At 34.6% G+C, this 15,925-nt stretch overlaps 2 protein-coding genes across 2 annotated transcripts; both read right to left on the minus strand.

The window, feature by feature from the left end:
* Window positions 1–476: 476 nt before the first annotated feature.
* On the minus strand, window positions 477–1,795 carry LOC126703402 (paired amphipathic helix protein Sin3-like 2). The gene is made up of 5 exons (XM_050402367.1): window positions 1,725–1,795; window positions 1,105–1,266; window positions 840–1,014; window positions 659–757; window positions 477–551 (listed from the first exon to the last, which is right to left on the minus strand). The coding sequence occupies exons 1-5, from the start codon at window positions 1,793–1,795 to the stop codon at window positions 477–479; spliced, it is 582 nt and encodes a 193-aa protein (XP_050258324.1).
* A 1,255-nt stretch (window positions 1,796–3,050) lies between these two features.
* LOC126703408 (paired amphipathic helix protein Sin3-like 1) lies at window positions 3,051–4,099 on the minus strand. The gene is made up of 3 exons (XM_050402373.1): window positions 4,029–4,099; window positions 3,273–3,437; window positions 3,051–3,180 (listed from the first exon to the last, which is right to left on the minus strand). The coding sequence occupies exons 1-3, from the start codon at window positions 4,097–4,099 to the stop codon at window positions 3,051–3,053; spliced, it is 366 nt and encodes a 121-aa protein (XP_050258330.1).
* Window positions 4,100–15,925: the final 11,826 nt, after the last annotated feature.

Here is a 15,925-nt window from a genome sequence, read left to right on the forward strand (position 1 = left end):
AACCTATTTCAAAACCAGCCCAGAGCATGATTCAAAAAATTCAGCAAATTCCATCACACAAAAAATATCAAGCAAAAAACTAACCTTACACAACATTTTCTAGCAAACCAAAAATAACTTAAGGAATAAAAAACTGTACCTAAAACAAAAACGTATAAACAACGGAAGAGAAAAGCCTACAGAGAAAGAAACTAATGTATCTTCACTCAAAGAACCAGACGGCAAAACTAAGAGCTACCATCGTCTCTTAATCTCTTCATTTTCGAAAATCTCAAATCACTAACCCAAAAAGAAAAAGAAAAAGAGAGATCTCTAAGAATTTGTGAAAAAACATATTTCCCATTAAATTTCCCGATCTTTCTCACAACTCCCCCCTCCCTTTCTCTCTAAAGTCTAAAGTTAAACCACTTTCATTTTGCTTTTGATAACTCGGATTTGACCAATGAACATTTTCTTTGGAAACACTACCAATTAAATTATTCAGCGTTCTGAGGAAGAAATCTAGTGAACTCATCAATTAAATCCGCATGACCATCAAGAAGAATGGAAATCTGAAAATTGTAAAATAATAACCTATAAGAATACTGAAAATTACATTAACAAGAAAACCTTCCAAAACAAGAGCAGTGAAACAAACAGAACCATAGCATATATTTACCTGATTTTGGACTGTATTTATGTCCTTGTGTCCCTTCCGGAACTCAATTAAAATGTCTAAGAATTCTATATAAACACTTGCATCATTTTGAAAGCGTACCTGTAGGAACAAAGGTCATCATTAAAACGCTAGGAACCAACATTTGCAGTTGAAATTCAACAGAGCAAAACAATAATTTCACCTTTATCTTGGTTACAAAGCTCCAAGCTTCATTAAATAATTCCTGTGGATGAGACTTATCATTGTCAAGGCCTATTTCAGACCCCTTTGGCAAGAAGAAGTTAAACCCAGAAATCAAGTTATTATGCCCTTTAAATAATTCCTTCACTATGGCAATGACGTCATAAGCATCAGTTCTGCAAGAACAAACAATGGCATAATCCGTTAGGTTTTAGATGCAATGTCCATTAATCCAAGACAAAAACTTCATAATGCAATTACTGTACCTTTGATCCAAAAAATCTTTCAGGACCTTAAGGAACTTGTCATATTTCTCTCTTTGGTCTTGAAGCGTCTCCTTCACTTCCTTGAGATAGGTTAAGGCATAATTTTTTCTTTGTTCCCGCAAGGTACAACCAAGATCACTACCTCCTCCGCCTCCATTACATCTATAGTACAGTTATTCCATAAACACAACATATTCATATTATCAATGTGATCTCTATGAGAGTACAAAAGTTTATTACTTGCTGATACCCAGTCAATTTTAACAGCAAACTGATTCCCAGGGTTCAAATTTTCTCATCTGTGGCATTCCCTGCTCTCCTTTACTTGGAGAACCAAGATTCAAAGAAATTCCAAGCTTTCATATGTCACAAGTCACTTAAAAAATTCTCACATGAAAACTTGCCTAAAATTAAATTCCAATAGCAAAAAGCAGAACCTATTACAAAACCAGCCAAGAGCATGATTTAAAAAATTCAGCTAATTCCATCATTCATAAAAACTAACCTTACACTAAATATTTTCTAGGAAACCAAACAGAACTTAAGGAATAAAAAGGTCCACCTAAAAAAAAAAAAAGTAAAAGCAACAAAAGAGAAAAGGTACAGAGAAAGAAACTTACGAGTCTCCACGTGAAGAACCAGATGGTGCCTTAGGTTGCGAAGAGCTACCGCTGTCTCCTAATCTCTTCATTTCTGAACTAATCCCACAGGAAAATTTCAAATCACTAACCCCGCAAAAAAAGAAAGAGACCAATAAGAATTTGAGAATTTATAATAAAAACTATAAAAACATATATCTCCCATGAAAGAAAAAGAGTTTTATCAGACCAAAGATACCCCAAGAACGATATTGCAACAGTTTATCAACATGAGTCTTCAATAGTAAGCAGTGAAAGTAAATTTGTGTGCCCAAGAAGGACGAGAAAGAAAGAAAGAAACCAAAGAAAATGTTGAAAAAGAAAACCAGCTGTTGCAAATTGCAGAACACCAGCTTTTCTTGTTCTCCTTCGGATAGGAGTATTACTGTATTAGGAGAGAAAATATTATTCACTACGAAGAGATGTACGCATATAAGTAAACGTACAGGTGGGTGGCCACCGATGCAGTGGAATGAGGCGTCAGTTGTCAGCCGTGGAGGCTCTCTCTCTCTCTCTCTCTTTCTCCCTCGCGAATACAGAAGTGTTCTTTTTTTTCTTTTTCTTTTTTCCTGTTATTTTTTTCCCTCTCATTTTGATGTTAACGTCTATTTAAAATGATATATGGGACTCGGGTCAAGACTAGACCCATTGGGATGAGAACTCGGGTCAGAACTAGACCCATTTGGGATGAGAACAAATGTGAAACAGTTGTCACATGTTCACATCTTAACAGATATCCTTGCCTTAAATCGTATTGCCTCGAGCTAAGAGTTGGTAATTCAACTGGTTATGTAGTTATGTGTTTGGAGTGCACTCTTTTAGTTTGATCTTGGGTGCCTTATCCCCATAAAAAATCTATGTGGGATGGGATTAAGGTTTAATTTGTTAATTCTTAGTTATAACCTCTTAGATCAATTTGTTACTTATGAAATTATAAGATTAAATTTATTACTTTTTAAAACTTTAGAATTTAACTCACTTTTTTTTTAGACATACCAGAAGGTGCTAATTAAATTATTGACAAAAAATGCAACTAAAAAGTTTGCATTAACCCAAACCTACCACCTGCGAGCATTGGTGCCAAGTAGTTTAAGAGCAAATATTCAATAAATTACCAAAAATCAATCATAAAACAATTATATCAAATTTGATTGCAGGGAATTTTCCGTTACTTTATTTGTCAGCGTCCAACTCTGGATGGTCAACACTAAGATCTTGATTAACATGGGAAGTAACCATAGGTTGCTGAAAGCAGCCATTTAAAGAATAAAATGATGAAACATAACATGATCCTGAGTCCATTGGAAGTTAATTCTCCTTCTGATTTGTCAAGTGTATTTCTTTCCCCTTTGGCAAGAAGATGTTAAACCCAGAAATCAAGTTATTATGCCCTTCAAATAATTCCTTTGCTTTGGCAATGACATCAGCGGCGTTAGCTCTGCGAGAACAAAAAATGGCATAATCCGTTAGGTTTTAGATGCAATGTTCCATTAATCCAAGACAAAAACTTCATACATGCGATTACAGTACCTTCGATACTTGAACTCAGTTAAGACCTTAATAAACTTGTGATATTTCTCTTTTTGGTCTTGAAACGTTTCCTCCACTTCCTTGAGAAAGGTTTTGCCATCATCTATTGTTAGTTTCCGAGAGGTATCACCAAGACCACTCGCTGGGACTTGGGATTGCCCATCTCTTCACATCAACAATAAATATAACATATAATTAGCATAACATCAATTGATCCAATCAATTAACATCTATAGCACAGTTATTCCATAGACACAACATGTTCTTATTATCAATGTGATCTCTATGAGAGTACAGAAGTTTATTAACTTTTTCTTTAGTGTCATTGCCTGCATTCCTTTACTTGGAATCATCCAATTCTCAACCAAAAATTATCCCACAAAAGGAAAAAATTTCCAAGCTTTCATTTGTCACAATTCACTTGAAAAATTCTCACACAATAAGTTGCCTAAAAATACAATCCAATTACAACAAGCAGATCCATTACAAAATAAGCCAAGAGCATGATTCAAATTCGAGCAAAAAATTCATATCTCTCTTCCCTCACAAATATTCAAGAAAATTTCATCTTACAAAAAATGACCATGCAAAAGAATTAGAGAGGAAAGAAAAAAATGCAAAAAAATACCTTCACACGAAACATTTTCTAGCAAACCAAACAGAACTTAATTAACGAATTGAACAATTCTATTTCTAACCCCAAAAAAACAATGTAAAAGCAACAAAAGAAAATAGCTTACAGAGAAAGAAACTTACGAGTCTCCACTCAAAGAACCAGACAATTGCTTAGATTGTGAACAACTACCATCATCTCCTAATCTCTTCATTTCTGAACTAATCCTCCACTAAATTCTCAATTCTCAAATCACAAACCAAAAAAAGGAAAAAGAAGTAAAGAACTATAAAGAGCATTAATCTCCCATGAAAGAAAAAGATACTGCAAAAGTTTCAGGGACGTGGTAGAGTTGCTCGACATGTCTCTCCAATAATAAGAGTGAAAGCAAACTTGAATGGTATCTTTGCCCCCCTTAAATGGTGGTGTTGCCCCAAGGCTTAAGTCAAGACCTTGTAAGTCAACTGATTGACACAATAACACTCTTTAGATGTTTTAATATGAAACACTTAGAATTGAAGTTTCCCACCCCTAACTATTTATCAAAAAGGTGTTGCCCCAATTTTGAAGGGATTTAATTTTTTAAATTTCAAAAGTTCATGTTTAATTATATATATATTTTTAAAGTAAAAGTACCTTATATTTCAAATTTGGTACAATCGAAAAATTAATTAAACAAATGTCAAAATTTAGTGACAAATTCTAAATTAAGTTAAATTTTCTATTCATAATTAATGTATAATTATCTTTATTAAAATATAAAAATAGAGATAATTATCTACTAGTTGGACTCTTTGGTGATAATTATCTTTATTAAAATAAATATTAAGATAAACTCTTTCAAAAAAAAAAAAAAAAGTTTCTCCATTTAGAAAGCTTCAAGAATGTATCATCAAAGTACATAAACAGTAAAAAAAAAAAAAAAATCAGAATATATTCGATTCCAAAGAGAATATAGTTCAGATGCAATAAACAAAAGGTCATCAAGGGGTGTCATGTTTGGAGGAGATATAACTTGTGTGGAATAGAGACCACATGCACTTATTATCGGTTTTATTCTTATTTCAATACAATGATTCTCATACTAATCCACTATGAAATTTATCTCTCCTGTGAGATCAGTGCATGTATAAGCAACGTGAAAGAAAATCAACATGCAAAGAAAACAAGAAGAGAAAAACAAAACTCAATGAATAGAGAAGAGGACAAGTACCTGAATCAAAAGAATCTGAAGTGCTGGTACCTAATAACAAACAGTAAAATAAAGTCAAAAGCCAGATCCTTAAAGAGTAAGAGTTAATTAAACCAAAGTAGAGGAGAAGATAATAATAGAAGAAGAGCTCATACCTCAACTTTGCTTTTAAAAAAAAAAAATACTGACGTTTGCACTTCTTTTATAACGTTCATGATTAAGCTCCAATTTTGGAGATAAATTCTCTCCTATGAAGTTGATAGGATATTATTAACGTTTGAGTTTAAGTTGGATTTATTAGAGTTAGAAAGATAGAATTTCACTCTCAATTAAGTTTGGACTTTGGCTATTTGATAGTTTTTAGACCCCTTAAAAACACAATTAGATTAACCTAGGTAATTAGCTAAGTTGTTACTTAGTCCAAATTCCAAATCTAAGTTATTACAATCAAACAATCATATCATGCAAAGTAGCAGAAAAAAAAAAAAAAAAACACAATGATATGATTACCTAGGAAACCAAACCGGTAAAAACCTAGGGAAGATTTAACCTAGCTATCCTCAAGGTAAACCTGAATCTACTATGAAAGAATCGAAGTTGTTCAACAGGACTTAGACCACTAACATCCTATTGCTACCCATCAGTAGCAACTTACTGACATGACCACATGCAAGCTCCGAAATCACGAACTCCTTCTTTCTTGGATTCTCCAGCAAGTACAAGCACACCCGCTTGTGTTTCTTTAAGTTCTTATGGCAGCAACTGAATGATCATCAAGCTCTTGAAGAAATCTCTTTCTTGATAATCCTAAGCTTATGTAAAGGAAAACTCCTCACAGATCTCACAAGAGATTTACACAAACAGCAATATGAGCAACACTAAAACGTTGGTAGGGTTTACCTTATATACCTAGGGCAAATTACAAAACCCTAAACATTTTAAAACAAACTAGGGCTGAGTTGGAATTCTGCAGAAAACGCATTTAACCCGATTTTCGATTGATCGAGCCTAAGCTTTGATGGATTGAACCAGGTCGAGAAGCAATAATAATTTCTGCATCAGCTTGTTCCAACTTTACATAAATGAACCAACTTTGAGCAAGTCTAAACACGACTAAACATCTTGTTTTGATCATGGTTTGCCAACAATACACATTAGAGTTCTAAATACATAAAATCCTAAGTCTTTAGAACCTAACAAACTCCCCATTTGGCAATCCGTGACAAAACACAACTAAAAGCTCAAAGTTTACAAAGAAAAGCCCTTTACAAAAATAATGCTCATAAAAACAAATCAAATCCTAACTACTATCCATCAGTTGCAAGTGTAGACAACAGCTCAATTTAATCAACCTGTATATTTCCTGAAACACTCAAACAAAATGCATAACCGCATGTGTGGAAAATACAAGTAAACAAAATAAATTCTTGATTTCAACCAACACATAATAAAGACATATATCAATGAATAACTTATAAATATAAATCAATAAGCAGTTGAAACAACAAACATATAAAGCAATAAAAGTATCTCCCCATAACATGAATAGCCCAACAAAAAAAATGGCAAGAGCTAAAAAGGTAAAATATAGTGTGAAGCACCTAGATACAATCTAAACTCCACAAGCTCCAACCAACAAGAAATGCTCTCCCCCTGAAAACAAAAACTCTACAAGTGCTCAAATATGTACTCCCTCTTTTTGTGACGGAATGCCAAAGGGCAATCAAAATCCATCATCAAAAGGAGGTGGCGGTGAAGATCGTCAAAACTATGCCAACTCTGTGTGCAAAGCACGAATCTCATCGAGCACGTCTACCGAAATCTGTCTATGAGCCGCCTAAACAGTCAAGACATGATCCAACGTACGTCGAATGTCTGAATCATCCGAAATAGTCAGTGGAGGAACATCAGCATCAGCAGCACCAGCACTAGACGCCTCAGTCGTATCAGCACCTGTAGAAGAGGGAGGAGGGGGAACAATACCATATGACGCACCTCTAGGACGCGTAGGACCAACTCTCAAGTGAGTAGCCCTCTGCCTAAGGAAGGTGGCACCTATGGGAGCATTGACATGAATGGGCTCACCGGCAGGGAAATTAGCTAGACCAAGAAACAACAGAATCCTATGAATGAAAATAGGATGAATAAGAGCATGCGCTACGGCAAAACTCCTATGAACTTCGTTCAAAGAACGAAGAAACAGATATGGAAAGCTGATAGACGCACCAGAAACAAAAGCATACAAAAACACACATCGCTCAAGAGGGATGGTGTGAAGATGAGAAATAGGCCACAAAGAATGACATGCTATCCTAAAGAAAAGATAGGCTATCTTAGTAAGCTCAGCAGACGTGATCTGAGGATCCGAACCCCACTGGATAGAAGACCCAGTGATGTATGACATAACGTCATTTAAGGGTGGAGACTCCTCATAGGGATAGACAGGCTCCCTAACGACCGGAACCCCAAGAGCATCAGCCACTACCCGAGGAGTAATGGTGAACTCAACACCTCATATCCAACTCCGAACAAGGGTGTTGGAATCATAGATGTGGCAAGAGAGATTCGAGAAGAACTCTTTAATGAGAGCGATCGGGGGTGGATGATCTACCTCTAACAAGGACAGCCAACCTCTACTCTCAAGGTTTGCCCTAATGGTAGGATCTACCTCATCTAAAACAACAGAACGCTCAGCCCAAATTTTACGCTTACAGTTCAGTTTCTCATAGACCTCTCTGCTTTTGTCATTCCTAAACAACTCACTCCTAGAGGGAGACTTAGAGGAAGTGGAGGGGGTCCTATGGGCTCTAGTCTTCTTAGGCATGGTGCTAGGATAAGGACCAAGACACAAAAAAAAAAAAAAAAAAAAGCAAAAAACCAAGAGCAGATTGCAAGTTAGCACAAAAAAAAATATAGAACAAAAATCTATATAATGCATAAACAGTTTAAATGTCATGATGCATGCTCTAATGCAGTGAGACTAAGTCCAAGTTAAGTTCAAATGCACAAAATTGGCTTGAGCATAGAGTTTCTAACAAAAACCCCAAAATTTGAAAAACCACTTGTTCAATTTGTAATAAATTGACGAATTGATCATTACACATGAGAGAAAACGGATAAAGATGATCAATTACATCAAAACAACAAGCCAATTTCATCAATTAAACCTAATTTTAACAAAATCCCTAATTCGGGTTCAATACAAGCCCTATAATTTTTAATTTATCACAAAACCCCAAATTGATCAAATTAACCATCATAGATCATGAATATATCATAATAGCAACAAAACCCGTTGATCAATTTCACAAAATAAGGCTTGATTAATAAAAAAAAACCAATTTATGCATAGTCCAAAAATATACCCATAAATCATGAAATAATGCATGAAAACATGAAAAGCAATGCAAAAGAAAGGGTAATATGGACATACCGGCTTATGGAGAGAGAAACCTTGCAAGAAATTAGGAGGAAAACGACAAAAAATTTGTTGTGGAGCCCTGCTGAGTCGGAGAGAGAGAAAAAGTTTTGAAAAGTTTTTGAAAAAGTGGTTTGAACAAGTCAAATATGATTTTTTAAAAAACCTGATTCACGAGTTTCGATTGATCGAAAATCAGTTTCGATTGATCAAAACAGACAGAGGCTTCTTTAAAATTTTTCAAACAATATCAAAACAATTTCAATTGATCTAAAAACAGTTTGGATCAATCTAAACAGACAGAGGCTTCTTTAAACATTTTAAAACACTTTCGATTGATCAAAAAAAGATTGGATCAATTGAAACAGATAGAGGCTCACAAAATTTTTGAGAAAAAAACACAGTTTTGAAAATAACAAAGACACATTTTAGAAATACCTCAAAGTATTGAAATTGATGAACAAAATGCATGAGTATGTGATGACATGTATTTCAAAAACAAAGTTTTAAACCCAGTTTTCCCAAAATTAAGATTATCAAACATTTTCCATAAATTCTTAAGCATCAAATATGTTTTGCACAAAAACTCAAAGTATTTGCAAACTTAGTTGGTCAGACCAAAGACACACACAGTAACATGTACAATGTTTAGCAAAGAGTAACTCGTGTAGTATATGCAGCTAGCAAAAACTTGAGATACATGTGAGATGATATGTGTATAGCAATTAAACACAAAGTCTACAAAATTCATCACATAGAATTTGAAAGAGACTATTACCAAAAAAGTTACATCATATAACTCCCACATCTCCTAGATCATAAGCTTGCAATTATGTAAGTTTCTTGATTTTGCCTCATATTGTACATACAAATTTTAATTATTCAGAAACTTATTAAAATAGTTGGGATAATGTACACACCAATTTTATTTGATTGATTTAACATTAAGTCCAATAATGTACACACCAATTTTAACATTTAAACCAAGGCTACACCTTATGTTCTTTTTGTGCATGTACTACACTTTCTCAAGCACAAAATCTTACGATATGCACTAAGGTGTTCGTGATTAGCTAGTGAACAGTGGTGAGATGGTTATTTATGCCTTTCTCTAAAGGTTCAAGTCCGACAATTAAAGACATGTGACTTCAAGATCAAGACAAAGTGATCAAAAGCATAAACATCTTTCCTACACAACATGCACTACAAAGTTTCAACTAGTAAAGTGCAATAAGTAAGCTCATCAAGGCTAAACCATGTACAAAAGACATGTTATGTGAAAATAAATTGACCAACCTTGTTTTCAAAAACCAAGAAAATAGTGCAAAACATAATTTGGTTCCTTTTTCTCCTTTTTTTTTTTTTGAAAAAAATAAACAAAAACAATCTAGAATGAAATGCATGAATGTTATGCAATGCAAATCCTAGAAACAGAGGAAACAAAAACCAAAGAATAATGGTCACAAAGAATAGCAATGAAGCACAAGGACCATGTCAGAAGGATTCAATTAGATTGAGCCTTTTGCATCCAAAACTTTTTAGATGCACCACGAGCATTGGAGTTCTTATTCACATGGGAATGATTACCAACTCCAGGATTGGAATAAAGGTTTAGAGCCTTTACCAATTCACCAATGAGTACCATAGGATCTTGTGCTTGAGGCACAGGTACTTTTGGTTTGTTTTCTCTCTTAGTAGCTTGCAGCTTGTAACAGTTTGGACGAATGTGTCCAGACTTTTCACAAAAATGACAAACCCATGTAGGCTTATCATGTGACTTGTCCTTAGAAAGAGTAGGTTGTTTAGGTTTAGACTCTTTCAGATCAACCCTAATCTTCCTAGGAGGTGTAACTTCTAAAGGTTTGACAACCTCACTCATAACCTCACTCATAGGGGATTCAGAAGAAGATGAAGGAACAAAGATAGTGGAATTGGGTGCAGACACATTGATGCTTTCTACAAAACCTAACCCAGTTTTGTCAGAAGGAGACTTTTGAACATTTAGCATATGATCAAGTTTGGAACTAGCAAACCTATTAGATTGTTCTCTAGCAACAAAAAGCTCATGTTCCAAATTCTTAACTTTATCAATTAAAACCATGTTCTCAGTCTTTACATTATTCAAAAGTTCAGTAGCATCAAACAATTTAACAAGAAATTTTTTTTTTTATCAAGCTCAAGAGATGCAATTTTCTTTAAGCCTAATTCAACATTCATAGCATCCTTTGCAGCAACTTTGCAAAGTTTATTGTAGGCTTCTTGAAGATTTGCGTCCTCAGAGAGTTCCCCATCATAAGGGTTCTCTTCAGCAGATATGCTTTCATTGACTACAGCAATAGTAGTGAAAGCAATGAAGTTTCCATCCTCGTCACAACTAGACTCATCATCAGAAACTTCACCATCACTAAAGGTTACAGCCATAACCTTACCCTTAGACTTCAAGTAGGTAGGACATTCAGATTTCATGTGACCATAAACCTTGACATCCAAAACACTGAGAACCCATAGAATTATTTGAAGATTGACCTACTTTTTCTCTAGGTTTATTAGTGTTGTTAACCTTAGTGAGATCATTCTTCCTAAAGTTTCTAGGTTCAGCAGTGTTCTTATCTCTTGCCCTTTTGTTGTTGTTTTTAAGGAAATTCCTAAAATTCTTGGCAAAGTAAGCAATCTCTGTAGCAGAAAGCTCATCATCAAATCCACCAACATCAACATCATCAACTGACTTAAGAGTCATTGATTTGGATTTGCTAGTTTTAGGTAGGTCCAATTCACAGGATTGAAGAGATCCTACAAGTTCATCAACAGGGATGGAGTCCACATCCTTGCTCTTAGTGATGGCAGTCATCTTGGGTCTAAAATCTTTAGTCAAAGATCTAAGAATCTTCCTAACAATTTTAGGTTGATAATAGATTTCACCTAAGTTATATGCAGAATTAACAATATCATTAAGTTTAGTATAGAATTCATCAAAAGATTCATCATCAGACATCCTGATGCTTTCAAATTTAGAAGTTAACTGCTGCAATTTGTTGATTTTGACAGCCTTTGTGCCTTCATGCACAGTCTGGAGGATATTCCAAGCAGTATGGGCAACCTCAACATTTGAGATTCTCTTAAATTCCTCCATAGAAACAGCGTTAAAGATAGCATTCATAGCTTTGCTATTGAACGCAGCCACTTCTTTTTGAGAAGTTTGCCATTCACTAACAGGAGTAGTGGGCTTCTCCCATCCGTATTCAACGGAGTTCCAGACTCTTATCAAAGTGAGGAGGAATAACAAGAGAATGTTCGTGTTCCATGACAACAGAGGTCAAGGATTAGCTCAGTGATCAAAAGATCAACAATAAGAGAGCAACTTGCTCTGATACTACTTGATAGTTTTTAGACCCCTTAAAAATACAATTGGATTAACCTAGGTAATTAGCCAAGTTGTTACTTAGTCCAAATTCCAAATCTAGGTTATCACAATCAAATAATCATATCATGCAAAACAGCGGAAAGAAAAATAACACAATGATATGATCACCCAGGAAACCAAACCAGTAAAAACCTGGGGAGGATTTAACCTAGCTATCCTCAAGATAAACCTGAATCCACTATGAAAGAATCGAAGTTTTTCAACAGGACTTAGACCACTAACATCCTATTGCTACCCACCAGTAGAAACTTATTGACACGACCACGTACAATCTCCGAAACCACGGACTCCTTTTTTCTTAGATTCTCTAGCAAGTACAAGCATACCCGCTTGTGTTTCTTTAAGTTCTTATGGCAGCAACTGAATGATCATCAAACTCTTGAAGAAATCTCCTTCTTGATAATCCTAAGCTTGTGTAAAGGAAAGCTCTTCACAGATCTCACAAGAGATTTACACAAATAGCAATATGAGCAACACTAAAACGTGGGTAGAGTTTGCCTTTTATACCTAGGGAAAATTACAAAACCCTAAACGTTTTAAAACAAACTAGGGCTGAGTTGGAATTCTGCAGAAAACACATCTGACCCGATTTTCTATCGATCGAGCCTTAGCTTCGATCGATCAAACCAGGCCAAGAAGCAATAATAATTTCTGCATCAATTTGTTCCAACTTTACATAAATGAACCAACTTTGAGCAAGTCTAAACACAACTAAACATCTTGTTTTGATCATGGTTTGCCAACAATACACATTAGAGTTCTAAATACATAAAATTCTAAGTCTTTAGAACCTAACACTATAGATGTCAAATATAGTCCTTCTCGGATTGAAGTTGATATTGTTAAAAAAATCTAATCAAATATCCATAGTTACGTAACACCTATAGTCATTGTGTCCGAGTTTGACTCTAACATGAGTTGGTGGGCCCAGGATATCTGTGCACACATATAAACTGACCAAGGAGTTGACAAAGTTCACTCCTATAATAAGAACTCTTCTTCCTTAATTTTCTCTTATAAAATGCCACCCAAGCCTTAACTCACACTACTTTTTGTTTTGTGACTTCATAAGAGAAAAAAAACTTTTGGACCTGACAAATACCTTTTCTCTGCTCAACTTAAAGCTCTGGTTCGAATCTGATCCATTGTGTCAGCGAGTTCTGGCCATGGGCAGGTAACCATTATACTCCATTGGCTTCTTTATTCGTTTTGATCAGTTGGGGTCTGTTTTTTGTTGTCTAAAAATCTAATGTTTTGATGGGTTGCGTTTAGATTAATGGAGAATGTTTTTTCGTTTGTTCTTTTGTTGAACCTGAGTTCTGGTTTAGATATGTAGATATATTGAATAATGTGTTTGTGCACAGTAAGGAAAAGTGGAAAACACATGCATTTTCTGGGGACTGGTTTTGTTTAGAGATTATTAAACAAGAATTTAGTGGAACATTGACTTAAGTGGGTCAATTTTATCAGGCAAAAATTGTGTGATGAAAGCCTTATAGAAGCAGTATATATTTGGACTTTTTTCCTGGTTTATTTATTCATTTATATATTATTATTTTATCAAAACTTATAATTGAGTTTCAGCTTGTTTGAAGTCAAGAAAAATAAAATTTTATATATTAATCTAGATATTTCTAGGGACTGGTTTTGTTTAGAGATTATTAACGGCACGTTTGGTACATTGTAATGATTATTACATGGAAATAGGAATAAGTATTACAAGGAATACATGAAGTTGGAATGTAATAAGTATTACTATTTATTAGTTTGGTGAACATTTAGGAATAGAATTCTGAATATGCATCCACAATTTAGTAGAGTATAAAAAAAAGGTGTAATTAAATCATTTTAAAGTCAAATTTCCTAAAATACACTTATTTTAGGGTGTTCAAAATAGAGCTAATAATTAACAACTGGGAAAATTTATTTTCTTTCCCTTTGAAGACGTGGCAACTAATGGCTTTTTAGGAATTTTTTTTTAAAAATTATTACATAAGGTAAAGGAATAGATATTCAGTACCTTTGATAAGGAATAGTTATTCCTCATTTTGAAGAATAGCTATTCATAAGGAATAACTATTCATTGTAATAAAAACATAACCAAACAACCGAATAGTTATGCCATAGGAATATCTATTATATTACAATGTCTATTACAGTCTACCAAAGATTCCCTAAATGAAAATCTATGAACCATTTTATTTATTTTCCTGGTATATTTATTTATTCATTTTTTTAATCAAAATTTATAATTAAGTTTGAGTTTGATTGAAGTCAAGAAAAATAAAATTGTATATTTTAATCTTAGTCAAATTGATCTAAAGTAGGATTAAGTTAAGGATATAATTAGATTATGCATTGATGTGTTTATATTTGATCACATGCTCCTGAAATGAAAGCCATAGCAGTACTGGAAGTCCAGCACATTCAAATCATGAGGAAGAAGAAGAAACTCCAACGGCTACTTCCATCAAAACGCTGTCATGTATAAGGCTGGGCAAACATAAAGGAAAGTTAAAACAAAACATCACCCTTTCTCATTAAAAGGAACAGTGTCGTTTTGTGTATGATGTAGTTGTTCCCTTATTAAAGGAAACGGCACTGTTTTTAGTATATTTGTAAAATTATCAGTTGGTTAGTTCTGGGATACCCGTGTGTGAGTCTGTTAGAGAATAGTGCACGTGTGTGAGTCTGTTAGAGCACGTGTGAGGCAGTTATCAATCTCACTCGCTCTCTCTCTCCCTCACTCTGTATGTATAAATATAGATTGTAGCCTCCATTGTAATTGTATCGTGAATTGTATTCAATGAGATAATTTCTAAAGAATTTTTCGGCTTTTATTCTCTCTCTGTTTCTCTTTCTTTTCTCTGTTTCTTCTTCTCAAGTTTTCTGTGATAGAAATTCTAGATTTGAGAGAAGTTTTCATGGTATCAGAGCCTTGATCTGTTTCAATGGCTTCTGCTCCTTCTGGTTCGTCTTCTTTAGCATCTGCTTCAACTACTCTGCCTGCTATGGCTACTGCAAGCTTACCAGTGAATACTTCACTGTTGCTGTTATCAAACATGTCATCCATGATGACTATGAAGCTCGATTATCGAAACTATATTGTATGGAAACACCAAATAGAGGTAATTCTTGATACCTACTCTATGATTGATGTTCTTGATGACTCAATCAGTGCTCCAGATAGATTTCTTAAAGATTCATTTGGTAATTTCACTGCTGAGGTTAATCCAGCTTTCATAGCTTGGAAGAATCGTGAACAAGCCATGTTCACCTTCTTGAATACACTTTCTCCTGCAATTCTTGCTCTTACAGTTGAGCAGAAATCTGCTAGAGTAGTTTGGAAAGTGTTAGAGAAAAAATTTGCATCTGTCTCAAGGTCTCATGTGATGAGCCTACGAAATGAGCTAAATGCAATCAAGAAAGGTGTTGATTCCATTGATGGATATTTTCAGAAAATTAAGCAAGCCAGAGATAGATTGGCTGCTGTTTCTGTGTTTGTGGATGATAAAGAGCTCCTTCACATCATTCTTGATGGTCTTCCCTCTGAATATGATTCATTTAGTTCAGTAATTAGAACTAGAAGTGATGTATTATCAGTTGAGGAATTGAATGTTTTACTCAATGCTGAAGAGAGAGTGATTAAAAAGAGATCTAATACAGTTGATTTAGCTTCTCTGGCTATGGTTGCAAAATTTCACTCACAAGGGTTTCAACAAGGAAGAGGTGGTAGGAATAATAATCAGAGAGGAAGAGGTCGAGGTCATATTCATAATTTTGGAGGAGGTTCTCACTATGGTGGTGGTAGTTATTCCAATCCCAGTCAGTTTCAGAATTTCAATTCAGGATTTTCCCCTCAATTTCAGACCTATAATCAAACTAAGCAATCATCTAACCAGAATCCAAGTCAATCAAGCAGGCCTATCTGTCAGATCTATGGCAAGAATGAACACTCAGCTCTTGATTGTTACCATAGAATGGATTTCACATATAAGGGAGGCATCCA

This window comes from Quercus robur, chromosome 2, assembly GCF_932294415.1.
Source record: "Quercus robur chromosome 2, dhQueRobu3.1, whole genome shotgun sequence".
Classification (NCBI taxonomy): domain Eukaryota; kingdom Viridiplantae; phylum Streptophyta; class Magnoliopsida; order Fagales; family Fagaceae; genus Quercus; species Quercus robur.

Excerpts from the sequence above, each read along its gene's own strand:
- LOC126703402 (XM_050402367.1), bottom strand. The coding sequence starts at position 1,795 with ATGAAGAGATTAGGAGACAGCGGTAGCTCTTCGCAACCTAAGGCACCA. Across the intron at positions 1,015-1,104 it reads AAAGATTTTTTGGATCAAAG|AACTGATGCTTATGACGTCA; the intron begins GTACAGTAATTG and ends TTGTTCTTGCAG. Across the intron at positions 758-839 it reads GCTTTGTAACCAAGATAAAG|GTACGCTTTCAAAATGATGC; the intron begins GTGAAATTATTG and ends TTGTTCCTACAG.
- LOC126703408 (XM_050402373.1), bottom strand. The coding sequence starts at position 4,099 with ATGAAGAGATTAGGAGATGATGGTAGTTGTTCACAATCTAAGCAATTG. Across the intron at positions 3,438-4,028 it reads GGTTCTTTGAGTGGAGACTC|AGATGGGCAATCCCAAGTCC; the intron begins GTAAGTTTCTTT and ends GTTGATGTGAAG. Across the intron at positions 3,181-3,272 it reads ACTGAGTTCAAGTATCGAAG|AGCTAACGCCGCTGATGTCA; the intron begins GTACTGTAATCG and ends TTGTTCTCGCAG.